A 27,168-nucleotide genomic window follows, 5' to 3' on the forward strand; every position below is an offset into this window, starting at 1 on the left:
CGAAATAATAAAGCGAACGCATGTTGGATATGACTCTCCTACAAATTAAAATACACGTTGTTCATTCTAATGTCACCACAACTAATTGTGAATAAAATGTCTAGAGAAAATGAGAAAATTCCACGGACAAAGGTTGGAATAGGAGGCACATAGCAACGCGTCGTTGGCATAGAAACCTAATCAGCTTCAGTTCATTGGGCGTTAAACACTTTTCAAATCTTTGTCGCTGTAGTTTCGAACCAGCCAATCAGAAGCAAAACAGAGGCGCGAGGGCGGGATTTAGCGCGTCAGACTCGTCTCCGATTGGCGGCTATTGTTGTCCATGCGAAAGTCTACCGGGTACTGCAAACACAACATCACACAGGGGACGCAACGTTGCATACTTGTATCAAGGTTAGTTGTATTTTTATTCATATCGCATTAATCGTTTAAAGTACATAAGTTTTCATCGATCAGGATTATTTAACTGGTCGTATAAATACGCAGTGTATAAACAGAAAAGATTAGTAGCAAAAACACAGAACTAATAGTCATTTTGTTTAAAAGATATGCAAGTATGATTAATAACACTTATGTTTTATTTTTCGTCCAATTTTATACACGTCTGGTGAACTTTCTCATATTCTTAAGACAAATAAAGATCGCCCTACTGAATTAAAGGGATGAAAACACGGTCCTCCTCGCCGCCCGTCCATGTTCATGTCCCAGACTCAACATCTGTGCATGTCCACCTGAAGAAGAGTCCACAGAAAAGCCAGGTCAGAATGGATGCTGTTTACCATTACAGTGATTTAGTGAGACAGTGAAATCACCCATCACATCTCTTTATGTTACAGGGGAAAGTGAGTAATTTACGATCCACTGCGAGTGTAAAGGTCAGAGCTCCCTGGGTTCCTCCCGGAAAGGCTTCAAGACGCTGTACTTTAATAAAAATTTCCATCAGGTTCTTGTTTAACTGACCATTCCAATCAAAAATTGTGACTGTACTTTAATAAAAATTTCCATCAGGGGGCTACTCGCTGCTTAGAGATCACCCCGGGACGGGCCACTGACCCTTCTTCACCTCCTCTGCAGCTCACTGACCTGTCCAGTGAAGAGGATGATGCAAGAGGAGTAATCGACAAATATGAGAGAAAAATTGAAAGTCTAATGTCAGAGGTTGACTGTATAAAAAGTGAGGTATGGGTTGTACATAATCATGACTATAAGATGGATTCACAATTCATCGTGCAACATTGTGGATTTGAATGTCTAAATCTTCACAGGTGAAGTTACGGGAGGCAGAGGACCACTTAAAGCACCAGTCACAGCAGTTGAGCGCCTGTCGGCGTTTGATTGATCAGCGCGAGGAAAGACTTGAAGAAGCCAGCAAGTACTTGAGGAGGTCAAAGCGTGAGAATGCAGACCTGCGTAGCTCTGTAGACGGGACGCAGGCTGAGTCTGGACATGTGAGGTATAGTTCTTTCTGACACATTAACTTCGTTTTAAGGGTTGTTGTGACCAAATGCTTAAAATGTGTGAATTATTCGGATAGATCAGAAATAGGACCTCCCCATCAGGAGATAGAAACTCTGCTGAGGAAACTGGTGGAAGCTGAGATAGACGGCCAGGCTGTAGCCAAACATGTGACAGCACTGAGGGAAACTGTGGGCAAACTTAAGAAGGTTTGCAAAACTCTAAACTTTTCAGTTACCTCTGAAATAATTTCTCTTGAATAGTAATAATAATAAAAAAATCACTTTGTGCATTCAGGACAAAAAACAGTCAAAGACGCAGTCTGATCAGTTGGGGCGTCAACATGATCTACTAGAGCAAAAGTTGGACACGTTTGTGGAGACAAACCGCACTCTCAGACGGCTTTTGAGGGAACAGCATGGACGGGAGGTAAAATAACTTCCTAACTAAAATTGTCTCATGTTTAGGTTGGCTGTTGCTTCTGCAGTATTGCGTATATGCACTTTTTTCCACCACAGACAGATGCACTGAGGTTGTCTGATGAGAAGGAGATGCTAATGAGAAAACTTGCTGAATCTGAGGCTGAGAAAAGGGTTTGTAATCTAACTCTATCTCTCTATATATTTATGTATATATAACAATGTTGTGAGCTTGATACACATACATATTATTCCAAAAGTATGCGTTAAATTTATCTAAAGTGACGGTGTGAAGACTTGTTTGTAAAAAGAAATCCTGAACTTTTTAAAACTTTTAATCTTCAAAGAATCAGCAGCACAGCTGTTTTCAACATTGATAATAATTCAAAATGTTTCCAGGGACCAAATCAGCATATTAGAATAACATATCAATAACCATTTAACAATAAAGTATAGAGTAATGGCTGCTGAAGATTCAGCTTTGCCATCACAGGAAAAAAAGGACGTTTTAGAATACATTAAAACAAAAAAAAAAACATTTATTTTAAATGGTTATAATGTTTTACCTTCTCTTTTAGAAGCTTGAGACTAAACTCAACCACAGGGACAGAGAGGCCAATGAGATGGCTGAGAATTTGGAAAATGAAAAGGTAATAATGATATCCCACTAACTGCCTTATTTTCTATTCATTTGCATAAGATTCTTCTGCTGAATGTTTTATTGCCTATTCGGCATTTCTAAATACTTGCATATAGTGAATATGCATCAGATTAGCTCCAGTGTTGAAGGAAATGTTTTGTGATTGTCATCAGGATCATCTGAGGACTGCAGGAGAGCTGTCAAAGGTTCTTGAATCCACCCGCAGTCGCTTGCAGAATCAGCTGCACAAGAAAGAAGCTGAGAATAACCGGCTGGGGGCTCAGATTCAAGTAAGCCTAGTTTTACCTTAGTCATGGTTTTCATTGACATAAAGTGGTACATCATGTAAGTCTGTACTGTACTGTGGCACAGAGGCTGGAGGAGACACTGCAGCATCAGCAGGAGGAGGTGCAAGGTCTGCTGGAGCAGATGAGAGAGCTGAAGCAGCATCGTGAAGGAGACAGAGACGTCCACAAACAGACCTTGGAGGAGCAGAAGAAACAGGCTGAACAAAGTGTGAATACAGCTGCACAGCTCTCTGCAGAACTCCTGGACAAGGTACTGGACAGAAGAACAATACATGAACTGTGCTACAGGGTTTCATAAAATTCATAAAAATATTTTGTAGACTTTCATGGTTTACAAAGGGCTAATTGATTAAATAATTTTCAAAATGTCCTTTTTTAATATGGCACTGCTAACTCACTTATTCAACTAACTCACTTCTGTCACATCCACACAATTCACAGTTTGTGTCATCTCCTCAGGAGGCTCAGTTAGCAGAGGCTCTCTCCGCTGCTGAGGAGCTGCGGCAGCGTTACTCCAAACAGAATAGAGAGAAAAGCCAGCTGGAGTTGGAGATCACCACCTTAAATAAGTCAGAGACTCTTTCTTCACTTGTTCTAAGTGTTCACTGAAGCTCAGCCTAGTCTTCACCTCTATGATTTATTATTTTTAGTCTGAATTATGGATGAATCTCATAAACCCTGCTAAGACAATGTACAAGTCATACAATGTCCAAAAAAAAAAAAAAAAGGTCTGCACTACTGTTCTAATCTCATAAACCCATAAAACACAATAACACAATCACATACCACGACACCAAGGCACCCCCCCAACTACTTTTTTGAGGATTAAAATGGTTCTTAATTCTAAATTTCTTATTTCTTTTAAGTTATTTTTTCTTTTGAGGATTGAAATATAAACTCAATATAATTTTTTTTTTAAAGTTTCCTGATATTAACCCAGTTGTCATATTTTGAGGAGCTCACAGTGGATGGTGATTGTAGACTTCTCTTTGCAGTCGCCTCATTGAGTTGAGCGAACATCTGCGCAGTTGTGAGGAGAAGTCCTGCGCAGAGAGAGAGGGGCTTCTCAGCCGTCTGCACTTCTACACCTCAGAGAACACGGCCACCAGACTGGAAAACCAGAGACTCAAGGCAAGAAATCTAATAAAATCTTATCTAGATCTGGACTTTTCTTATTCCTCCAAGACCATTTAAGCTCTGATTTAGATTTTTGTGCATTATCTTGCATGTCTCCTCTTTAAGAGCACTCTGTCAGCCACAGAGGACAGACTGTCTTTGTCTCAGACGGAAGTGCAGCAGCTGAAGATTTCTCTCAGAGACTTTGAGAGCCTGGTGGAGGGTTACAAGAGTCAGGTGCTTTTAACATAACTCACATTACAATCCATCTTCACTGAGTCGTAGTACACTAACCCTTCATAATTCTTGCAGTTGCAAAAGACACGTTTGGAGTCAGAGGAGTACACTTTGAGGCTGGAGATGGTGGAGAAGGAAGCACAGAGTGACCGCGAGGAGATGGAAAGAGAGGTGGAACAGAGCCGCAAGCAGCTCCATGCTCGGGTGAAGGAAATGGAGATGCTGCGTGAAGCTCTGAGGCGCTTGGAGAACGAGCTCAGGGAGGCCAGAGAGAACATGCACATCCAGGAAAGGAGAAACACAGAGCACAACAGCACTCTGTCTGAGCTCAGAGTCAAGGTGATCATGCGTGTTTATTCATGTTTACAGTGAAATCAGAAGGGGTTTGCATTTCATGATGTATTTTCTTGTTTGTATGTAGATGGAGCAGCAGAGTTGTAAAATAGAGAATCTCCAGGAGAAGAACTTATTTCTACTTGAAGAAAACATGCAGTTGAAACGCTCCATGGAAGGCACTGAAAGGTCTCCTGCACATCTGCTGTAATAATATAATAGATTTTATTTTTTAAAAAACCTCATGAAATCAAAATGATGAAAAATTCCCATTTAAATTTCATTCTGAAGCTTCAACAGTTTTCTGTATCATTCTCTCTTCTTGGTTCACACAGGAAGATGGAGGATGTGAGCACTCAGAACAGGGATCTGCTTCAGGTCGTTGCTAAGCATGAAGAGACCATCCACAACACGCAGCTGCGTCTGGAGGAGAGGAGCCGAGAGTGTGACTCCCTCTACAGACAGCTGGAGCAGGCCAGGGAGGAGGCGCAGAGACAGGTCACAGTCCACAGCAAATTCTTTTTGATGCTACAGATGTTGCACCTGTGTGAGGTTAGTGTATACATGAGTCTTTGTTCACAGGTGGACCAGAGCCTGGAGCGGGTGCTGTCCAAAGAACGCTCAGCTCAGTCTAAAATGCTGGATTTGGAGAGTCAGCTGAGTCTGGCTAAAAATGAGCTGGGTCAGCTGCGCCGCAGCAAAGAGGATGTAAGTGTTCGCTGGCAGACTATGAGCTCTGAAACTTTCCATTGCACGAAACTTAAGCTCCACGAAAACAAAAATCATCAAATGATTATACTGTAAAATTCTCTGTGAATAGTAAGAGTAAATCATTTTGAGCTGTGGTTCAGTTTGGCTTAAAATAAACCAACATGACCAAAACGTATGGTGTGTCTAAAGGGACATGGCGATAGACAGGAGAAAAAAAAAGTCATTTCAATGCTTTTTGCATTTGCCCTAAGAAGCTTTGCATTAACAGAAAATGTTTCCACTTTCTACCAAGAGTTTTGTGTTCTCCTGAGAAACTTTGTGAGTGAACGCAAAGCTGGTGATGGACATAAAATGAAGTGGGTGGAGGAAAAATCATGTCAGTGCTTTTGCGAGTCGAGGAAATCCGATACTTCTGTAAGAGAATGCAAAAGCATTGAAATATATTTTCCCTCTCGTCACTTTTTCCATCACCATGACCCTTTAGAGGCTCTGTAGAAACATTCATAATAGAAGTCTATGAGGCAAGTTTTTAGAGTTGCTGCTTTTTTGTTTTTTAATTGTATTTCCCTCTAGAAATTTTGGAACATCATGGGCAGTTAAAAAAATTCTCTAAAATATTTAAGCTGCTAGGTATCAATCTTTGTAGACTGAAACAAGCAAACGCCAATGTGATAACTGCTTTATTATTGAGAGAAATGTCACCAATGAGTATAATTACAAAAACTTGGTATTTGATATACAGATGGAAATTCAAGCCCATCGATCTTTACAAAATTCTAAAACTCATTATCCAGTAAACATGAACCACTTGAAAAGTCATTAAGAGTCAGTGATTTGTGGTCATGCTGCTGATGCTTCGCTTTTTCCCTACATGTCAAATCATATATGCACTTGCATTAGCACGTTTAAGAAGCAGTTTATGTTTAATTTTTCAGATGGAGAAGCGATTTCAGTGCAAGCTTCAGGACATGAAGAACCAGTTGGAGCAAGTAAACAGCGCCAACCGCAGCCTGCAGAACTACGTCCACTACCTCAAGGCTTCATACACCAATGTGTTTGGAGACTCTGCTTTAACAAGCTCACTAAATCCCCACATCTAAACAGACCAAGAATGAGCCCTTTCTTTAATGCAGTTATTCTAAGACTTTAAATGACCCCAGTGATTTCTTCTGATGATCTTTTAATAAAAAAAAAAGTGGGAAAAAAAAAAAAATCTCCAATGTACATGTTTCTTTATTTAAATCACAATTTATTAAACAGTCACAATATTCCTTAAAAAAATATATATAAAAACACAAACTGCTTTCACATGACAGTACAACCGTTCATTATAACTAATCTGGAATTAATCACTGTCACTTTCCCCCTCACTGTCTGCTTCTTTAACATCCATGCTGAACTTGTATTCCTGGTCACAGCCCATGTAAGCATCGCTCATGAAGTACAGTGTGTAGTTGTGCACACCTACAATAGGTGCCACAAAGTCAAGTTTCACCTGAGGGATGAAAACAGAGCCCAAGTCATTAACAGTTCTCACAAGACTTTGTTAAATACTACACAGGAATAACACTACTGCAGGACTGACCTTAGCCTTCTGTTGAAGAGTTAGTCTCTTGATTGAGATAAGACTGTTCGATTTGGGGTCTCCAATAACAACCCACCAGCCTTCTTCACGTTTCTGCACAAAACAAACAAAATGTCATGAAGTATATATTTCTATAAAATAATCTCATCTCATCAGTTGATCTTATTGTAAGATTGGAGTCATTACGTTTTTTTTTTTTTTTTTAAAGAAATTAACTTTTATTTAGCAAAGACGGATTAAATTGAGTCATAATAAAGACTTTTAGATTTTTTTTTAATACTTCTATTTCAAATAAATGCTGTTCATCAAATAATCCTGAAAAAAAAAAAATTAATCACAGCTTCCACAATAATATTAAGCAGCACAACTGTTGTAACAACATTAAGAAGTGTCTTGAGCAGTAAATAAGCATATTAGAATGATTTCTGAAGGATCATGTAACACCGAAAACTGCAAACAGCTGCAGAAAATTCATACATTTTAAAATACATTTAAACAGAAAATATTTATTTTAAGTTGCAGTAATATTTCATGATAGGTTTTTTTTTTTTCCTGTATTTTAGATCAAATAAATGCAGCCTGGGTTATCATTATATTTTTTTTAAATTTTTTAAAAAATCTTACCAACCCAAAACATTTTAAAGAAAATATAAAAAAATAATAGAAGAGAAATAGACACTCACCTGAGGGAACAGAGGGGCAATGACAGGACCTGTAACTTCCTCTTCTCGCTCCAACTGCACTTGGACGACCACTGGACTTCCACTATGAGCACAAGAAGATCAATTAATACCTTCAGCAATGTGATTAATGGTATAAATGATTACTGTGCGCCCACACAAGGTTTCACATTTTCAACTGAAGCCTTCTGCATTCCGAGTTGAGTTCGTACCTCTTGATGTTGTCTTTGTCAGCCACTTCATACGACAGCTCAATGTTGGGATAGCGGTTACAGAATCGTGCCACATCTGCCATTTGTACATCTGTAAGCTGCAGAAGACCAGTGCGGTCCTCATCTTCCATCTCCATGATGTCGAAGATGCTCTCCACACCCTATACACGTCAACACAACAGAAATAAGACAGACAGCCAAAAGCTGACGTTCAGTGTTCAGATGATCCTCAACCCATTCAGACCCAGTTCTCACCTTGTCCGTGCAGCGCTTGATGTGTTCAGAAGTGAAGTGGGGTAGCTGTTTGAGGTACGAGTCTTTGGACCACATGGCTTGTGTCACCATCTGAGCCAGCTCCATAGCAGCCAGCGCCGGACTCAACCAGCCGTTACTGGAGAGCACATCCACACACGCCTGGATCAGCCGCACAGCCTGAAAACACGGGCAAGAGAAGAGAAGAAAGACTGAGGAAACATTCATTTGAAAATTACATTGAACCCTCCAATTAAAGATGATGAAAGAAAGATAAGCCAAAAGCTGTTGTGTGGTCATTTGATGAATTTTTTTTTATTTATACACGTTAAGTTGAAGCTTGTTTAATATCATGTTTAATGTTTTTAAAAAGTCTCTTGTGCTCAATATGTTATGCTTTCAATAACATATAAACTAACATTTGACAGGTATATGAAATAAATGTAAATATATTAACTAAAAATGGAAATCTATACATTCAAAAACAAATAAAGTGGTGGCCAAAATCGTTAGAACACTTGGCATATTTAAGAGGTTTCAGTTGTTTTTGTTGAATTGGCCATTACAATACCCATAAAACGAACAATTGCCGGAACGACCTGCGACGGAAGAAATCTGCTGGAACACTGAAAATGATGGACTGACCCCCTCAAAATGCAGAGCTCAACCCCATCGAGCAAATTTGGGGCGAGTTGGAAAATAAACTGAACAGATCTATTGTACATTCAATAAAGCCTTTGGCTTGAGTTGCAGAAGGCATGTGATAACATTAGTGTTGAAGTTCTCAGGAAATATATTGACACTATGCCAGAGAGATGTGCTGCTGTAATTGATGCAAAAGCTGGACATACCAAATATTCAAGTTAAAAGTGGATAAAAACAGTACAACCCACTTCATCTGATATTTGTTGTGCTCAGAGCAACCATCTAAATGTTTCATAAACATTATAAAATTAAATCATGTTTTGGAGGCAAAAAAGGTAAATTTTTCAGATCTGTCAGTGTTCTAACAGTTTTGGCCTTCACTGTACATACAAAAAAAAAAAATTATGCCTTTAATTATGAATTAAAATGTGTATGCAATGGGGCCACTAAAATGCTTTTAGTTGAGCTGCAAAAGAGATTCACTAGTGTTGCCCCTTACCTTGCTGAGGATCTCCTCAGTATCTGACTGGAGCTCAGCGCTCAGCTGCATGCGGGACAGATGAGCCTGGAGCAGCAGGTTGGTCTTCACATGCGGGTCGTTGAACTTGGGGTTGTTCAGTTTGTGAGGAACTTTCTGAGCCAGCTGAAAAAGTCAGAGTTGTTAAACAGAGCTCTGATGCAGTCAGTCTTTTCAATAATTCATATTACACTCAGTCAAAAAAGGAAAGTGCGTTTTGATTTACCTGCCGCAGCAGGGTGTCTTCATGGTGCCTGATAGGAATGTTTTTATACTCCGCAGCATTAGAGATGATCTCGATGAGGCCACGGACCTTTGTCTTGGCGTTCAGGGACATACTAAACAGCTCTAGAGAGAGGGCACAGAAAACAGTTGCATCAGATGAGACATATGTGCCAAGACAATCAAGAAGCACATTTGATGCTTAGTGACTGTGTTTGAAGTCGGTATGAAATGGAAATTTACTGATGGATAGAACTAAGTGTCCACGCTACATCCTTTTTCAATAAACCATTACATTCATTTACATTTCACAAAGGAGAAAAGATATGTCGCTACTTATTTCATCCTGACTTCAATGAAGTGTGTTAAATAAAGAGAGTCCTCACCAATGGTGGTGTAGTTAATGTAGTAATAGGCTGCGATCATGCCCAGATTCAGAGGTGCCACATCCATCTCATCCTCGATGCTGATACACTTGGACTGCTCCAGATCTTGCAAGGTGTTTTCCACCAGTTCAGACAGATGATCTGACAGGTGGCGATGAGACATACCTGTAAAACGAAGAGATTTTAGTCTTTGATTCATTAAATAAATGCTACAATTTCACTGTTGCTTGACTATTTTTACATGCATTCCTGTTGCAACAAATTGTACATTTTGTAGCATAAAGTCTAGATTTTGAATGTCGAACCATTTGTCCTGCTGTAGTGAAAATTGTGGGCATTTGAAGGATTGTGGTTCCTCACCCTGCAGGTTGTAGTAGTTGGGGTTTTGGGTCATGCGGCGATACAGGAACGTCCATGTCATGTAGTCTACAGCATCCTGCTTGTTCTCCACAGTCTTGGTGACGATCTCAGCATTGAAATGGTCGTGAAGACAGTGGTCCAGGTGAGACTCCACAGGCAGAGGCTCGTAGAGGAACTTCTTGAAGAAGTCCTAAAGAACAAGGATGTTCAAAGTTTTGAAAAGGGAACAAACACTGGTGATATTAATTCAAGAAAATGTGTAGATTAGAGTAAGCTTTACCTTTTTTGACCCTTGACACATGATCACACAGCGACCCTCGTCGTCCTGGAGAGGACGGTTAGCCTTTCCAACCATCTGGAGCACATCATAGATTGGGTAGTCCACATATCTAATTGGAGAAAGATTTCACGTGGATTAAATACACACGCAAAGAGTAAATACTGGTGGTGACATTAATCATTTGAGCCCACTAAGGATGAGAAAATACTTACGCATGGATTTTCCCGTTGTAGTACTGCGTGTCCATGACAATCACCAGGTGGGCAGAAATATTGGTGCCCCAGCAGAGAGAGCGAGAAGCCACCATCACCTGAATGGCACCTGGTACAAGAGAGCAGAAGGGGCAACACTTTTTAGCTCAAACACACCTTAATCAAAAGTTCAATAAACCTCAATTCATTCAAAAATTAAATATGATATTAGCATTCCTGGGTCCCTTTGAACCTGGTGGAATATAAGCCTAGAAACGGTTATAACTTATGTATTTTTTAACTAAAACCATACTTTGTGATTAATAACTTCATTAATGAGTGAACGAGCAAACATTTTCAATTCTGAATGTTTTGTTATTACAAGTTATTACTGCATCTACCCCATAAAAAAAATGAAATTTCAAATTACACATGAACTACAGCAAAACCAGTGTGATCTAAGAAAATATTTTTATCAATATTCATTATTTTTTTCAATATATAATTCATCACTATATGAAATTAAGAACAAATAATCTGAGAATTACCAGTATTAACTCTATTGATTTAAAAAAAAATTATAATTTTTTTTTAAATTTTTTTATTTTAATGTTCTAACAAAACAACATCTGTATTACTCTGGAAGGTTTCCAAACAAATTATACTCGTTTTTCAAAACATTAGGTTTTATGAGTCTTACCAGAGGTGAAGAGATGCTCCACAATCCTGCGCTCTGTAGGTGAAAGGCCCTCGTGAAGGTACCCTACCCCATTAGAGAGGGTCTCCTTCAGTGTAACATCAGAGAGATTCTCCATGAATGGAGCCAGGTCCTTCTCAGTTGAGTGCAGGAACCTGCAGGAATAAAAATAAGGACAGGTCAGATGCCTAATGTCACTCAGTATAAAAAGCTAGTGTCTAATACATGTGATACAGATCTTCTCTGAGCACCTTTGTGGGACCACGTCTGCAGCACAGAAGGTGAGGATATCAATAGCGGTGAGACGAGTCTGGCGCCTTGATGGCACAAAGACCAGCACTGGTTTGGATGGGGAATGTTTCATTATGGCGTGATACACTGGTTTAGCCATGGACAGCAGACGAGACTGTGTGTGACTCACATTGAAGCCCTGAGGAGGGGGGGGGGAAATAGTGAGGAGGATTAAATAAAACTTCACCAAATGTAACAAGGTTAGGATTGTGCCTAAACATGAAATTAAGTTACAAAGAGCTTCAGACCAACCTGAATGTGAAGCTCAAGAGGAACCGGCCTCACATTGGGGTGGAAGTTGAAGGTGGCTGTAGTGCTGCAGCCAAGCCAGTGGGCCACATCTTTAGCATTAGACAGAGAGGAGCTGAGGGCCACGATACGGATGGGCCGCTCAATCTGAGAGGAGATGTACCTCATCCTGGAGCAAATCACCTCCAACACAGGCTACAAGAGACAGAAAATTAGAAATAAACCAAAACAAATGATCTCTGATGATTTAACAGCTAATTATCATCGTTTAGAAACCAGAGTAAACAAACACTTACTCCATTGTCACCTCCAATGAGATGAATCTCGTCTACAATGAAGAGACTAACGTTCTGCACGTTCTTCCTCTGTTTCCAGCGACGGGACAAGATGTCCCACTTGTCTGGGGTGCTGACGATGATGTCACCTTTACCCAGCAGCTTGAGGTCAGTGCTCGTCTCACCAGTGAGCAGGACGACCTTCTTATTTAAAGTCTCCTGGAACTTCTGGTGCCAGTCAATAAAGACCTGCACAAAAAATTATGTCTTAATCATGACATTTAACTCCTCATGTCGAAGCATTTCTTGAAGCTTACGTAAAGATTTATATTAAGACATTTCGCATAAAGGCAGATATTTATGGACTTACCTGTTCAGCCAGAGCCTCCATGGGTGTGATGTAGACACAGCGGCCCTCAGAATTGTGTAGGAGCATCCTAAGTATTGCAAACTCAGCACATATGGTCTTCCCGCTGCCAGTGGGGGCGCCAACAAAGACATTATCATCGCTGTTGTACAATGCATTGAACACTGAGGAAAACAAGAATAGTTCACATTTAAAGTCAAAATAAAGTCTCAGTCCAATATGTAGTGTGTTGTGGATGGTCTATAAAGGCAGGTACCTTGGGTCTGGATTGGGTTGAAAAAGGGAAAGTTCTGGTAGAGCCTCTCGAAGGCTGCATTTCTCAGAGCGGACACGGGCAATGGCTGCAGGTCCAGCAGCTCAGTTGGGGGAGGATATTTCTCAGGCAGGATCAGGTGACGGAATGAAACAGGAAGTTGTGTCTCACATGCTTGAAAAAGAGAGAGAGAAAAATCTTTAGAATTCCCCAATACCTCTAATGCTTCATTATCCTTACAAATTTTGGTCACTACATAAACGCCATACTGAATTAGTATTTTAAATATTCAATACTGCAGTATTAAGTTGCAAACTTACACAGCCAACGGTCTGAAGCTATACGAATGAAGTACTGTGGTGGCAGCGGCTCAAACACGGGCACAAAGAAAGTCACAAGATGCTCATCCTGAGCGTACTTGGCCTTCAGGAGGAAGTACTCATAATGAAGAACGACCTCACTGTCCACATCCTCTACTAAGATCCAGAATGCCTCAGATGAGCCGTGTATCTGAAAGAAGCAGACATTTATTTGCTAGCTCGATGTCAAAATACTGGGGGAAAAAACGGCTCATTTTATTAAAATGTTGTATAAAATAAACATATAAAACGTTAAATATTACAAATTATATACAATATACAAATTTCTTGTATTAATAAAACTCATTATTATTATTAGTCATTTACTGATCTTTTTAAGACTGACCTTGTCATCCCACTGGAAATCTGGTGTGATGGTGAGCTCCACTTTCAGAGTGGAGCGTGTGATTGGCTGCAGATGAACTGCCAGGTCCAGCTTTGGGAACTGATGGACGTACTTATGAATGGTCTTCCCCATCTTTGGCATGCGGATCAACTCACCTGAAAGAGTAATCATGAGACAATTACATAAAATGCCACTTTAATAGACAATACTTGACCAGCACAATGTATTCATAACCACTATTCACCAATTTCATTGTGGTTCAGATCATAGAGGCGTTCGAAGGGAAAGTTCTTCTTCTCAATCTTTTTGATGACCTCCTCTGGAAGCTTGCGGAACTGACGCAAGGGAGACATCGACTGCCACCTTAAAGGAAAAAGCCAACAGCATGAACATCACATTGGATAATAAATAATACATTGTACAAGCGGCAAAAACCAGCAGCATCATGACAGCTCACATCCTTTTGTCGATCATCTTGCAAAGGTTCAAAGTCTTGTCGGTGAGTTGGGCCCAGCCTCTGCTCAGGACAATCTCAAAGATGGCCCTCATCAGTCTGCCAGCGCTCTGTATAATCAAACAGAACATGAATACAGAAAATGTATACATATTCTCTGACTTTAAAGAGATTCAACTGAAGGTTGCTCGGTTAGGGCTCTACATAAGATAGGATGATGTCACTAACCTGCGTCACATAGACCATATCAGCCATGAGAGCAAAGCCCTCCAGTTTGAGCTGAGAGATATATGCCTGCAGCAGCACATTAATCTGAGAAACAGATATAACACTCAATTAAAGAGAGACAATCACATGCATATCTGTATTTGACATTATACTCTAAAATGCATTTACCTTTGCACTGGGTTCTTCAATGCTTTCCTTTACTGGAATAGGGACTCTCTCCAGCAGTTTCTGAAGCTCCAGTTTTTCTTCCTGTCATTCAGAACATTACAAGCATGTAGCTTAGATCCTGACGGCAGAGTTTTGTTCATATGTTTCAGCTGGTTTAATTAGATAAGGCACATACCTCTCTGACGGTGATGTTTCTGAACTCAGATGAGAGCGAGAACACCCTGAAGAGCTCGATCTCACTCAGTGTAGGCTTCAGCAGCTGGTTGTAAGTCATTATGGACTCGTGGGTGATGTAGAAATGACTGGCAATGCGGCCCAGGTCTGTCACCTACAACAGAACAAATTAAATAGCATTTAAACAACATCTGTTGCTGTCATTTAAAAGTTAATCAATGCGTTCAGGCAGCCGTGCTGAAATCCATTACGCTGGGTTGGGTATTTCAAGCCAGTACAATCTCAGAATTGATTGTTCATATAAATAATCTAGACATTCCCAGAGCTGCTTAGAAAAGTAGGTTAATATGGCAAACTGTGTACCTGAAAGTTGCCAGATCTCTTGTCATATTTGACCAAGTTGTTCTTCTCCAAGACGGTGGCTGCTGTGTGCACTAGATCCATCCTGCGTCGCTCTAGTAGGGGGTCAATGCTGCGGTCGTCATGGGAGACACCATATAGTGTGGGGTTCCGCAACAATCGAACATAAAGGTATGTGTAACCCAGCCAATTTACAGCATCCTGAAAACAGTAACAAAACAAAGCAACAGATGCTTATAGAGGAATACTAATAATAGGCATGTGCAATACTACATATATCCCACACATAATTACAATTAGCTGACTATTAGCTATACATTTAAACCTCACCTTGGCATTCTGCACATTGCCCAACACGATCTCTGCATTGAGCATGTCGGGTAGTTTGGCCACCATCTGGCTCTCGATGGGCAGCTGCTGATTGAGCAGGGACAGGTAATACTGCAGCTCTCCATGGGAAGTTATCAGAATACCCTCTCCCTTAGAGTCATACTGCGGCCTGCCAGCACGACCCAGCATCTGCATCACAAAGGTTGAGCGGGAGTCAAGTCATTACTTGTGGTCCATTTAACTCACAGCACAAAATATGTGTAGAAATACTACTGACCTGTAGGATATCCAAGGCTCCCAGCTCTGTCCATCTGCCTTTCTCTGGACTGTACACCTGTGTGCCTTTGATGATGACAGTGTGCGCTGGCAAGTTCACACCCCAGGCCAGAGTGGCTGTAGACACCAATACCTACAAAACACACATTCACGGTTCAATGCTCTCCGTTTCAGAACATTCTTGAAATTGCTGAATGTCACAAACTAACCTGAATGTGACGGTCAGCAAACAGATCCTCTACCAACGTTCTGTCCACTCTGGTCATTCCAGCATGGTGAATAGCAAAACCATATGGCAATAGATCCTTCAGCTCAAGGTTCTGTCAACAAAGAAAGCAAATGGTAAACAATAAATGTGTGTCCAGACCATGAAGCTGGGGCCATTTAATAATACTAATTTCAGAGAAAAAAAATAAATAAAATCTACAAAATATATTTGGTGAAATGTTGGACATAATCACAGCACGAACATTGGTGTGAGTTTGGGTTGGGATTAAATGTTAATTAAACAATAATTTAGCAGACAAGGGGAATCTTTAAAACTGGCTTGAAATTATTGCCATTATTTCTGTAATTAATTTATTATTAATTATTTAATAATAAAATAATTAACTAATTGTTATTTATTATAAATTATCATTTATTTTTGCAGCCATAAAATCGCTACAATTTATACATTTATATTACAAGTTATAATTTATGCAATTATAATTAATTCAGACTAATAGTTTAGCATCATATTCTGTTTAATAAGACGATACATGAGCCAAAATGTTTAAAAAAAACTTTTCAGATTCTATGTAGGTCTTGTTTCAAGTGTAAATCAGTTTGAGGTTGTATCTGATGTGCAGCACTTTTGTGTTAGTTGTGAGCTAACCTTGCACTGCTCTACACCAGTCAACATAACAAAAAAATGAAAACCATAAGGAAAATAAATGATCAGGAAACAGAAGGGTGCCTGAACAAATGGTCGGATACATTTGAAAAGAACTAGTTAGTTACACTAGTTAACATTTGAAGAGGATCAAAGCCTTTCATCAAAGTTGTCCTAAAATCAAAATGCATTCTTGTCTTAGGACAACTTTGATGAACCTTTTTGATCCACTTCAAATGTTGTCTACTGTAGTTATTGTGTTCAGCTTCACCTGATTCTTTCCAGCATGTTCCATGATCTTCTCATAGACAATCTCATTCATAATCTGGAAGCGCTTGATAGCCTTCTTCTCTGTGTTGCATTCCAGTCATACCCAGATTCCAGGACTTTCAAGGCATTTTTAAAGTACCATTTTATCAAGCACACTTTGAAAATTCAAACAAGCACATAACATCATGAACGTCCTTATGTACTACCTAATTTAAAACCGTTTTAGACAGTCGTGTTTAAAGGACTTGAAATCCATTAAATTCAATACTGCTAATATTCAAATGCAGTTTCTGAAATATTGATAAAAAAAAATGCATTACACTGGTTTTTGCTGTAGTTCTTGTACAAAATTTAAGAGTTTTTAAATTAAGAATGTCTCAATTTTTTAATTAATAAAAAGCTGCTAAATGTTGTGATAACATTTATTAAAATTATTTTATAAATCTCTTTTTATTGTAAATCCCATTGAATTTGCAGTTTCCCGGCATTGAGACTGATAACCTAGTTAGCACTGCTTCTCCATAGGTTAATGCGCTAGACTTTGGGATTGGGTTCCCGCGGGACGCAAATCTCCGGTTAGGGTAAAACCCCCGCTACCACGAGATTTGCCTATTTAAATACACCGCATATTGATAGCGGCTCATTGATGTGCGAAAATTATATGCCATATACGGGAGCAGGACACACATTGCAGGAACGTGGGAGGTAGGGTACAACGGGGCTAAAGGCACACCTTAAGAAAAACTGTGCTATTCACTGCGCCTAAAATATGTTATATTTCAAAATAATACATACAAAATAATAAATACAAAAATATGTTTGTACTGACTATTAACGGAGCAACTGATTTTGTGTGAAAATAAACAATTCAAGTTATTTGTTTTGTTTAAAAATCCTATAAATGTATGAGGTGGCAAGAGGAGCCTTTTACCCAACACGGGGGAAGAGGCGCCCCAGCACGGGGTAAAAGGCCCATAGATACAATACCTTAAGCTAAAATAATGTTTTTTTTTTTTTTTTTTTTTTTTATGTTTAAGTTAATACTTGTTCAAAACATTCACTTTAGCAGAGTTTGTGCTATTTTCTGCACATTTTGAAAAATATAAATTATTTTTTGTTCAGTCTGCATATAGGCGCTTTGTGGCATATCGCCGAAAATAACTTAAATTACACTTTCAGTTTTGATCGTACAGGTAAGAGCAATACATCAATAGAATCTGTAAAGGGTCAACTTTTATTTGTATACACACATAAGAAGAAAACTTTGGGCATTTATAAAATAAAGAAAACAAACAGAGTGCGCTGTCTGCAGCCTTTGTCGGCGTGATCTTCATTTAGAAATACGTTATTAAAATGGACTGAAACTTAACAAATACTCTACAAAGAGATATGAGAGATATTTTTATAGAAATCTTGACATGTTTACTTTTAAACTAAGCAAGTCTTATCGACAACAAATATTAAGTAATAAAGTAATCCATATGAAACCAACGCGATGTCCAGTCTTTTACATCTCCCTTCACTAACTCTATGCGACCACGCCCAATACTGATGCGTGGGTCGGGGTTTTTTCCAACCCGCGGGTCCCGCTTTAATGAAATTATTTGGCCCGCCACAACCCATCCCCGCAAATAAAGTAAAATTTCCTTACCCGCCCCAACCCAACCCGCAGGTTATGAGGCAGCCTATTATGATTCAGCTATCAAACTGCCCAGCTATTTCACTTCAGCACCGCATTTCTCACACACACACACACACACGCGCGAGGATTAGCGCATGTAGCCGGTGAAGTCTCTATCCACAAACAGACGTCGTACATCGTCTGCAGATATGAGGTTTTTCATTGCACTTTAACAAGTAATCCGAACGGTCTATATATGTGTAATATTTTAAACGAGCCCTCACTAACTGAGTTTAATGCCACAGTTATGTTAGAATGCATCTCATTCTTGTTTCTGTGGCGGTGCGTCGAGCTCGTCATGAGGCGCGCGGTCCGGAGCGCTGTATGACTGATGCATCAGTCCAATCAGCCCGATCTCACGGCAATTCGTACATATTTTACGAGGTGGCTAATTCGTACAAATTCATACGATTTTTGCCAAATCGTACGTATTTTACGAGTTGCACATTCGTATGAATTTGTACGAATTACCTACACCAAACCCCGCCCCTAAACCTACCCGTCACTGGGGTCTAGGCAAATCGTATGAAATCGTACGAGTGAGGTCGTACAAATTCGTACGAATTAGCCACCTCGTAAAATACGTACGAATTGGTCGTGAGATAGCGTTGGTTCAATTCAACACTACCTTCAAATATATGATCTTACCTGTTTTGAATAGCCTACTTTATATTTAACGTGTTTGTTTATGTCCAATATTAGTGTTAAATTGTTGGACTTCAAATGAAATCTACTATTGATTTTCACCGTTGACTGACTTTGCAGAACATTTAGACTGATAACTTCCGTGCGCAAATGCGGCAAATTTGTCACAGGACGCGCGATATGACAGTTGCATCAGACTACATATGAACTAGCCGTTTTAAATACAGTATTTTTATATTTAACGTTAGTTTATCAGTATGTTTGAAAGTATTTATTTTTTTTATTATTGGTGATTCCGGCTCTCTCTCGGGCACCTGCGCGGTTTAAAACACCAAATAGTTATGCTATGACAAGAACAAAGAGTCTCTCTCTTGCTCCACCCATGCACGATAATATCGTGTATCGTTGATCTGATCTGATTTGAAAAATTACCATATCGCCCAACACTACAATATGTTTTTTGTTGTTGTTGTTTTGTTTTTAATGACCCGCCCCAACACGCCCTGCAAATAAAGTTACAATTTCTTTACCCGCCCCAACCCGACCCGCGGGTAACCCGCGCATCACTACGCCCACACGCTATAGATATATAAACATCCATGTGAAGCGCGCGGCGCTTAAACATTATTAATATCATGTTTTTAAATATGATGGTTTTATTCTAAACATGGTGATTATCTCCAAGAAGGACACCCAACATAATATGGTATTTAGCATCTGAATCTAACCATATCATGTCAACAAATGGAAAAGTCAGCAGTCTATTAATTATCATGTTAATCACGCTACAGCGGAGGCACTTTTTACCCCAAATACCATACATTTACATATTCTTTCATTTAAAAAGCGTTGCTTTAATTATCATAATCAAAAATCATAAAGAAGACCTTTGTCTCAAAATATATGCATTGATTTTAGCTATTCTCATTTGCTACTTAAATCGACAAAAAAATTTAATTTAAGCACTTTCAAAAAATATATATATATTATATTAGATCAAGCAAGCACAGAATCAACTTTGCACTGCTGCGCGCGATCGTGTCAGATATCAAACAGATATCCCCCCCGTGTTTTGTTCCGTTTTTGACAGAAGCACATATCTGAAAATCTTAAAAAAAAAAAAAATGTTGATATGCTTTCCGATCTCTCTGAGCATTGCCATGAGAGCAACATTCGTTTTGCCAGCACCCTACAGGGCAAAGAAAAAGAGGGAGTCTCCTTTAGGGTAAAAATCTTAAAGCTAATTCAAGTTAAGGTCTATTGTGCATCATATGTGGCACATTGTGATTTTAATGGAGATGTTAAATTTTAGCCTGCGCCTTTATCGGTAGACTAACCGTTGGAGCGCAAACCAGCAGGTTTTCATCTGTCTCCAGTGTAGTTTTGAAGAGTTTACTCTGTATGCGATTCAAGGTTTTCAAGCCTTCGAACCCAGCTTGTGCATATTTGGGCAGCTTCTCAATAGCCACCAATGTCTGAGAGAGAAAATGAGAGAATCCTTTTAAGACACTAGTGAAAATACATACATTACATGCAACAAACCAGTAATTCATAATACATTGCTATTTGCATTAGTGTTCAAATGTTTGGGATCACTGAAAAAAATATATTTTGAAAGAAATGAACACTTATTCAGCAAATATGCATTAAATTGATCAAAAATGTCATATTTATTATTTTTTATATTATATATTTTATTTATAAAATATGCAAATAAATGCTGTTCTTTCTATTCATCAAAGAATCCTGAAAAATGAATCACGGTTTCCACAAAATACTAAGCAGTACCACTGTTTTAACATTGATAGGAAATGTTTTTGAGCAGCAAATCAGCATATTAGAATGATTTTTGAAGGATCATGTGACATTCGTGACTGCAGTAATTGCTGTTGAAAATTCAGCTTTGCCATCACAAGAATAAATTACCCAAATATATAAAAAATGAAAAAAGTTAACCATTTTAACTTTAAGCAAAAGAGATTTCTCTCAAAAACATTAAAATCTTACCAAGCTCAAACTTTTGAACGGCTGTGTATTCTTGTGTGGTAATTTGATGTAATAACCAAACAACCAGAAATAAATAATAATTGAAGAAAATGCATCACAAAATAGAGGAAAATACCTCATCATCACCAAAGGCTTTGGGTTTGAGAGCGGGCACATGGACCTCCTCGTAACCCTTCCTCTGTTTGCGGAAGGAGCCGTCAGGCAGCTGACAACGCTTGTTGGCCATGAAGTGACTGCCCTGAGAGAAGGCCAGGTCTTCCAGATCTAGTAGTTGCCTCGAGGTCACAGCCTAGAGACAAACAACACAGCAAAAATATAACACTGGCCTGAAGTACTAGATGTAGGTAAAAGTAGTATGTAGCTTTAAAAAAAAAAAAAAAAAAAAAAAAAAAAAAAAAGTCATTTACCTCTCCATGATCAATGTCCATAGACTCCAGATCATCCACACGAGACTTTCTTACTCTCTCCCGGCGAGATCGCTCCTCCTGCAAAGAAACAAAAGATCATAGGCTTACAAAAGGTTATCCTTCTTGAAATAGCTAAAATCTCAAACTCTCTCAACTAAACCAACTAAATAAGGAAGGGAGGTTCTGACCCTGATGATGTCCTCTTTCTCAGTCTCTTGCAGCTGGTAAAGAACTTTGGAAAGATCCTGATCAGCTTCCATTTTATTCATGATTTTCTCCTTCTCAGCCTCACTTTGGGCACTAGCCAACATGGTGCAGTACAGGACTGGATATGACAAGAAGAGAAGAACAATGCTTTTTAAAATCTTGTAAACTGCTCACATTTCCACTATTGGAAGCATAATCTCAGAAATCACAGTCCTGACTATTGTGATCTACTTACTCATTCGCCTGTGCTGGCGGAGCACCTTAATGAAGTCAAATGTGTTGAAGCCCAAAAGCAGCACCAACTGGTTCTCACACTCTCTGTTGTCACTGGCAGTCTAACCAAAGACAGGAATGAATCAGCCACACAGGAAGACATACACACAAATCTCTCAGTCTCCAAGAATGTGAGAAACCCCTACCTTAAGGATTTCCAAGACCTCATCTGCTTTCTTCTGAGACACGATGGCATCATTGTAGAATCGGCTGAGTTGTCGCTGAAGCCAGAAGGCATCAATGTCTCGGGGGTGAAGATCCTTCTTTTTGGTCATCATTACATCGCCTGTGTTTCCCAGCTAAAGACAAGAACATGTTAGGCTGGATTTTTGACTCTGACTTTGAGTGGTTCTTAACCATTTTCAACTCCAGATCCCCCACTTTGTTGAAGACAATAATCTAAGACCCTCTTATGCAAGCTAATGTCCCTATTAGACTTCAGCTGTAATAAAATGAACTCAAAATATGAGATCAGATTCATGTTGTACATTTTAATTTAAAATAAATTAACCTAAATACTAAATCAAAATAAATGAACTTAACCCCTTAACTGTCACTGACATTTCTGAACATAGACGTGAAAGTGCATGATCCAAACTTAAATTTTTATAATTCACGAATGAAAACATTTTGTAACATGTTTTTGATGCACCATTTTCATCGTAATGAATTGACTGATTTTAAATTGGTTTTCAAAGGATGAATTTTGAGATTTTAAGTTTTCAATTGATTTATAATTTCTGATGATTTCTAAAGTGTGATAGAGAAGGTGCACTTGTCATAAATTAATCTATTACTTTTCCTACATAATTTTTAACAAAAAACTGTGGTAAAATATCTATTTAGGAGTCTTAGACCTTTCCAACGATATATAGTGTGTCATGATTAGATAAGGATTTAATTGTTATATAGTGAAGTAAACGCAGGCGTCCTACAGAGAGAACGTGTGACAGTTAAGAGGTTAAAATAATTTTCAAAAATAATTGAGACAACCCTGGAATTTGGCCCTAATAGGTCCCAGACTCCATGTTGAGAACCAGTGCTCTATGACCATGTGTGCAGAAACACGTGTGACATGTGACTTACATTAGCAGTCAGGGTGCTGCTCTCATCTGCCTCCTCTCCCTCACTGTCATCAGAGCCTTCCTCCCGAACCTCTCCGTACTGGTCCTCGTCGCCCTCCTACACATAAACAAATACATACTGGTGTCACCTCAAGAACTAAAAAAAAACAATCAGAGCACTAACATCCAGCACGTAGAAGCTCACCTCTTCATCAGACTCAAACTGCACATTGACTCCATAGGTTTCATCAATGTTATCATCTGCAAAAGAGAAGAGAGGTGTGACCTAGCTGCACATCATGATGAAAAGAGTTTGGACTCAGATTGGATCTAAATTATTTACCCATATTTTGAAGCTCTTTGTCTCCACCATAGTCAGAGATCTTCTTGCCCAGGTTGACCAGGACGTGGTAGCGTGTGTCGTCAGCAGGCCCCAGCAACTGCTCCACCTCCCTCCTCCTCTCTTTGTCTCTCATCTTGTCATTCTTCAGCACAGCCAACACCTCATCTGCAGCTCCACAAAGGATATCCCTTGGCTTAAAGGATAGAAAAAGAGCAGCAATTTATGATTTGGCACTTTAACCTAATTTAATCTAATCCTATAAAAATTACACCACATTTATCAGACAATGAATTGTTCTTTAATAGCCAACTGACAAAGAGAATGTTTTTGTGGATTCACAACACCATAACATGTTGAAACAATGTTAACCAGTGACGACTCAATGGTTCTGTTTACACTCATGATTAAAAAATCATTAAAAAAAACTTTCAGTTCAAAAGTTTGGGGTCGGTAAGGTTTTCTAATGTTTTTAAAATAACTCTTATGCTCAGCAATGCTCATTTATTTGTAGTACTGTAAAATATTACAATTTAAAATACCTATTTTGAAAAGCAATTTATTCCTGTGATGTGAAGATGAATTTTAAGCAGCCATTCCTCCAGTCTTCAGTGTCACATAATCCTTCAGAAATCAATCTAATTTGCTTCTTTGGTACTCAAAAAAAAAACCCATTCCTTATTATCAATGTCAAAAACAGCAGTGCAGATGAAAATTTTGTGGAAAGTGATAGTTTAATGATTATTTGATGAACAGAAAGTAAAAAAAACAAACAAACAGCATTTATTTGAAATCATTATTTTTGTAACATTCTACATATTTTAACTGCCAATTCAATTAATGTGTCCTTAATGAAATAAAAGTATGAAAACTTAGCGATACCAAACTTTTGGACAACAATTTAAACAACACTATAATTTAGTAACACATTTAAATATAATCTTAGCAAATCTAGCACAATGACTCAATATCAATATCAGAGAATGTCCATTTTTCATATTGTACAGCAATGGCCAAAAGTTTTGAGAATGACACAAATATTAATTTTCACAAAGTCTGCTGCTACAGTGTTTTTAAATATTTTTGTCAGATGTTACTATGGTATACTGAAGTATAATTACAAGAATTCCATAAGTGTCAAAGGCTTTTATTGACAATTACAATAAGTTTATGCAAAGACTTATTGTATTTGCAGTGTTGACACTTCTTTTTTCAAGACCTCTGCAATTCACCCTGGCATGCAGTCAATCAACTTCTGGGCCACGTCCTGACTGATGGCAGCTCATTCTTGCATAATCAATGCTTGGAGTTTGTCAGAATTTGTGGGTTTTTGTTTGTCCACCCGCCTCTTGAGGATTGACCACAAGTTCTCAATGGAATTAAGGTTTGGGGAGTTTCCTGGTCATGGACTCAAAATTTCGATGTTTTGTTCCCCGAGCCACTTAAGTTATCACTTCTGCCTTAAGGCAAGGTGCTCCAGCATGCTGGAAAAGTCATTTTTCATCACCAAACTGTTCTTGGATGGTTGGGAGAAGTTGCTCTCGGAGGATGTTTTGTAACATTCTTTATTTATGGCTGTGTTCTTGTGATTGAGCCCACTCCCTTAGCTGAGAAGCAACTCCACACATGAATGGTGTCAGGATGCTTTACTGTTGGCATGACACAGGACTGATGGAAGCGCTCACCTTTTCTTCTCCGGACAAGCTTTATTCCAGATTCCATAAATGATTGATTTAGGTGCAGTTTTATTAGCAGCATTATACTTGCCTGTTAACTCCTTTTTGTGCAAAGCAATGGTAAATGCACATGTTTCCTTGCAGGTAACAATAGTTAACAGAGGAAGAACAATGATTTCAAGCACCACCCTCCTTTTAAAGCTTCCAGTCTGTTATTCTAACTCAGTCAACATGACAGCGTGATCTCTAGCCTTGTGCTCATCAAAACGCTCACCTGTGTTATAGAGAGAATCACTGACATGATGTCAGCTGGTCCTTTTGTGGCAAGGCTGTAATACAGTGGAAATGTTTTTGGGATCAAGTTAATTTTCATGACAAAGAGAGACTTTGCCATTAATTGCAATTCATCTGATCACTCTTCATAACATTCTGGACTATATGCAAATTGCCATCATAAAAACTGAGGCAGCAGACTTTGTGAAAATTAATGTGTGCCAGCTGCTGTGCATCATTTTAATTTATTTCTAGACAAAACAACTTTTTATATTGGCAGAATATTTTATTGGTTATCATCCCTAACATAAAAAAGCACTAGTAAAGTAAAAATTTACAAATGATATACATAACACATAAACAGGTGCAGTGATCTTACCTGATCTCCAAGGGCTGCCTGAATGAAGCTGAGGAGAATTTCATATGTTTCTCTTGTCTCTTTGGTCTTGGGCTTGTATACGATGCCCACCATCTCATCAATCCCCTCAGACAGCAGTGTGAGGCCCCTCATCTTGTTTATGTCATATCTGTCCTCGTCTCTCTGTCCTCTCCTGCATCATGCAATAGTTTTTTTTTTTTTAAGTTTCAAATACTATGACACGAATGAATGAAGGAACGAATGCAAGTAAACAATACATCAGACTCACTTTGCTCTCCTCTCCTCCAGCATCTGAGGTTTGGTTCTCTGACTCCTGTCTCCCATTTTTGTTCCCTGCAGTTTGCCGACCAGAGACAGCACCTCTCCGGTGGGCTCATCTCTGCGGGTGCGGTCGATCAGAGATCTGTCCGCTTGCAACACCAAGTTGGAGTTCTGCGGAGAAAACACACACACTCACGATCGGTTCAACGGCTGTGTTTCAAATCCCAGTGACTGCCTACCTAGACGGCATTTGTAAACATCACAAGCCCGATCGTGATTTATGCGCTCAAATTCTGCTAAAAGACTACTTAATTCAAAAGTAAATTAAGCATTTACTACAAATTTGTTGTCCAAACATGCTATCTAGTTACGCAGCTCAACACGTGCACACCAAAACACACCGCTTCAGGGCGCTAAATAAGAACTAGCTTCATAACATATCAAATTCGTTAAATAAAGGATATAACAAATCTTATAAGACTCTTACCGCTTTGTATTCATACTGCAAACTACGTGCAGTAACATCCGCCATGACTTTTTATTTCTATAAATGCGCTCAAAATAAAAATATTATTTATCAACCAGCAAAGCCGGTGCTAGAGGAGAGACAAACAGCTAAATAAACTAGACAGCACTCATGTATGTTTCTAGTTATGCAAACACTAGCTTAGTGTGCACGAATTACGTGCACACCACACTAATAACACACTTTGAAAAGTTAACTCTTTTCTTTATTTCCGAAACTGAACCACCATACATCTGAAACACGCACGGCGGTTTCAAGACGCAGCTTGATGTTATTTCCGCTTCCGGGTTCGCAGGCTCCTCTGTGCAGTGCGTGAAAAATGCTGCCTCCTTTAGATAGGAATGGAATTTATTTGAGACGCTTAGAATTGTTTGTAACAGATTTTGTTGAAAAGGCAACATTATAAGCCTGTCTGAGGTACCAAAAAACGTCGTGAAAGGCACAATATCTACAGATCCCCCCACAAGTTGACTAGAGCTGGAGCAAAATTTTGATTTTAAGAATGGAAAAAATAAGCATGTATATTTTTGTAAATGATAAAGGCTATAGAAATTGTTCTTAAAACATTGTGTTTAATATACTTTATTAAGGCTATATATCTATGGTATGTATATCTAAGCATATCAAAGGGCATGTAAGACTGCAAGTTCTCATTCATTGAAATGATGGCATTGTACATTGTACGTGTACATTTCAGCAATCTCATTCAACAGAAGATGAATACATAAGTTATGTTACTGCCATTATTTGGTTTACAGTAACTTCATATATACAGTAATTTCTTATTTCAACATTTATCAGGGAAAGATAGCAGCGCATGTCCATAGACTGAGTATTGAGTACTAAATTATGTTACTTGTCTAATATATTATTTTTTTTTGATAAATGTACCAATCACAGATCTCCATT

General features: G+C 38.8%; 2 protein-coding genes across 2 annotated transcripts; one reads left to right on the top strand and one right to left on the bottom strand.

Annotated features, from left to right (window-relative positions):
* Positions 1-115: 115 nt before the first annotated feature.
* Positions 116-6,454, top strand: odf2b (outer dense fiber of sperm tails 2b). The gene is made up of 19 exons (XM_042729934.1): positions 116-393; positions 631-758; positions 837-924; positions 998-1,179; positions 1,266-1,453; positions 1,535-1,664; positions 1,753-1,884; positions 1,974-2,048; positions 2,453-2,524; positions 2,688-2,804; positions 2,887-3,072; positions 3,282-3,391; positions 3,818-3,953; positions 4,065-4,175; positions 4,251-4,514; positions 4,597-4,697; positions 4,844-5,006; positions 5,091-5,216; positions 6,155-6,454. The coding sequence occupies exons 2-19, from the start codon at positions 663-665 to the stop codon at positions 6,317-6,319; spliced, it is 2,442 nt and encodes an 813-aa protein (XP_042585868.1). The 5' UTR covers positions 116-393; positions 631-662; the 3' UTR covers positions 6,320-6,454.
* On the bottom strand, positions 6,435-26,547 carry LOC109084233 (U5 small nuclear ribonucleoprotein 200 kDa helicase-like). Its single transcript, XM_042730419.1, has 42 exons — positions 26,221-26,547; positions 25,741-25,904; positions 25,473-25,644; positions 23,148-23,340; positions 23,010-23,065; positions 22,827-22,922; positions 21,887-22,039; positions 21,703-21,802; positions 21,449-21,585; positions 21,261-21,338; positions 20,969-21,142; positions 20,184-20,321; positions 19,943-20,035; positions 16,254-16,259; positions 15,586-15,696; positions 15,378-15,509; positions 15,101-15,289; positions 14,774-14,971; positions 14,412-14,564; positions 14,237-14,317; positions 14,069-14,152; positions 13,844-13,950; positions 13,631-13,749; positions 13,387-13,541; positions 13,002-13,191; positions 12,685-12,855; positions 12,432-12,592; positions 12,083-12,310; positions 11,790-11,981; positions 11,498-11,676; positions 11,250-11,401; positions 10,571-10,679; positions 10,359-10,467; positions 10,079-10,268; positions 9,719-9,883; positions 9,337-9,458; positions 9,093-9,236; positions 7,952-8,128; positions 7,697-7,857; positions 7,488-7,569; positions 6,805-6,897; positions 6,435-6,714 (listed from the first exon to the last, which is right to left on the bottom strand). Exons 1-42 carry the CDS (start codon positions 26,263-26,265, stop codon positions 6,565-6,567), a joined length of 5,709 nt encoding a protein of 1,902 aa, XP_042586353.1. The 5' UTR covers positions 26,266-26,547; the 3' UTR covers positions 6,435-6,564.
* Between the last annotated feature and the right edge of the window lie 621 nt (positions 26,548-27,168).

Source organism: Cyprinus carpio, chromosome B8 (assembly GCF_018340385.1).
Source record: "Cyprinus carpio isolate SPL01 chromosome B8, ASM1834038v1, whole genome shotgun sequence".
Taxonomy (NCBI): Eukaryota; Metazoa; Chordata; class Actinopteri; order Cypriniformes; family Cyprinidae; genus Cyprinus; species Cyprinus carpio.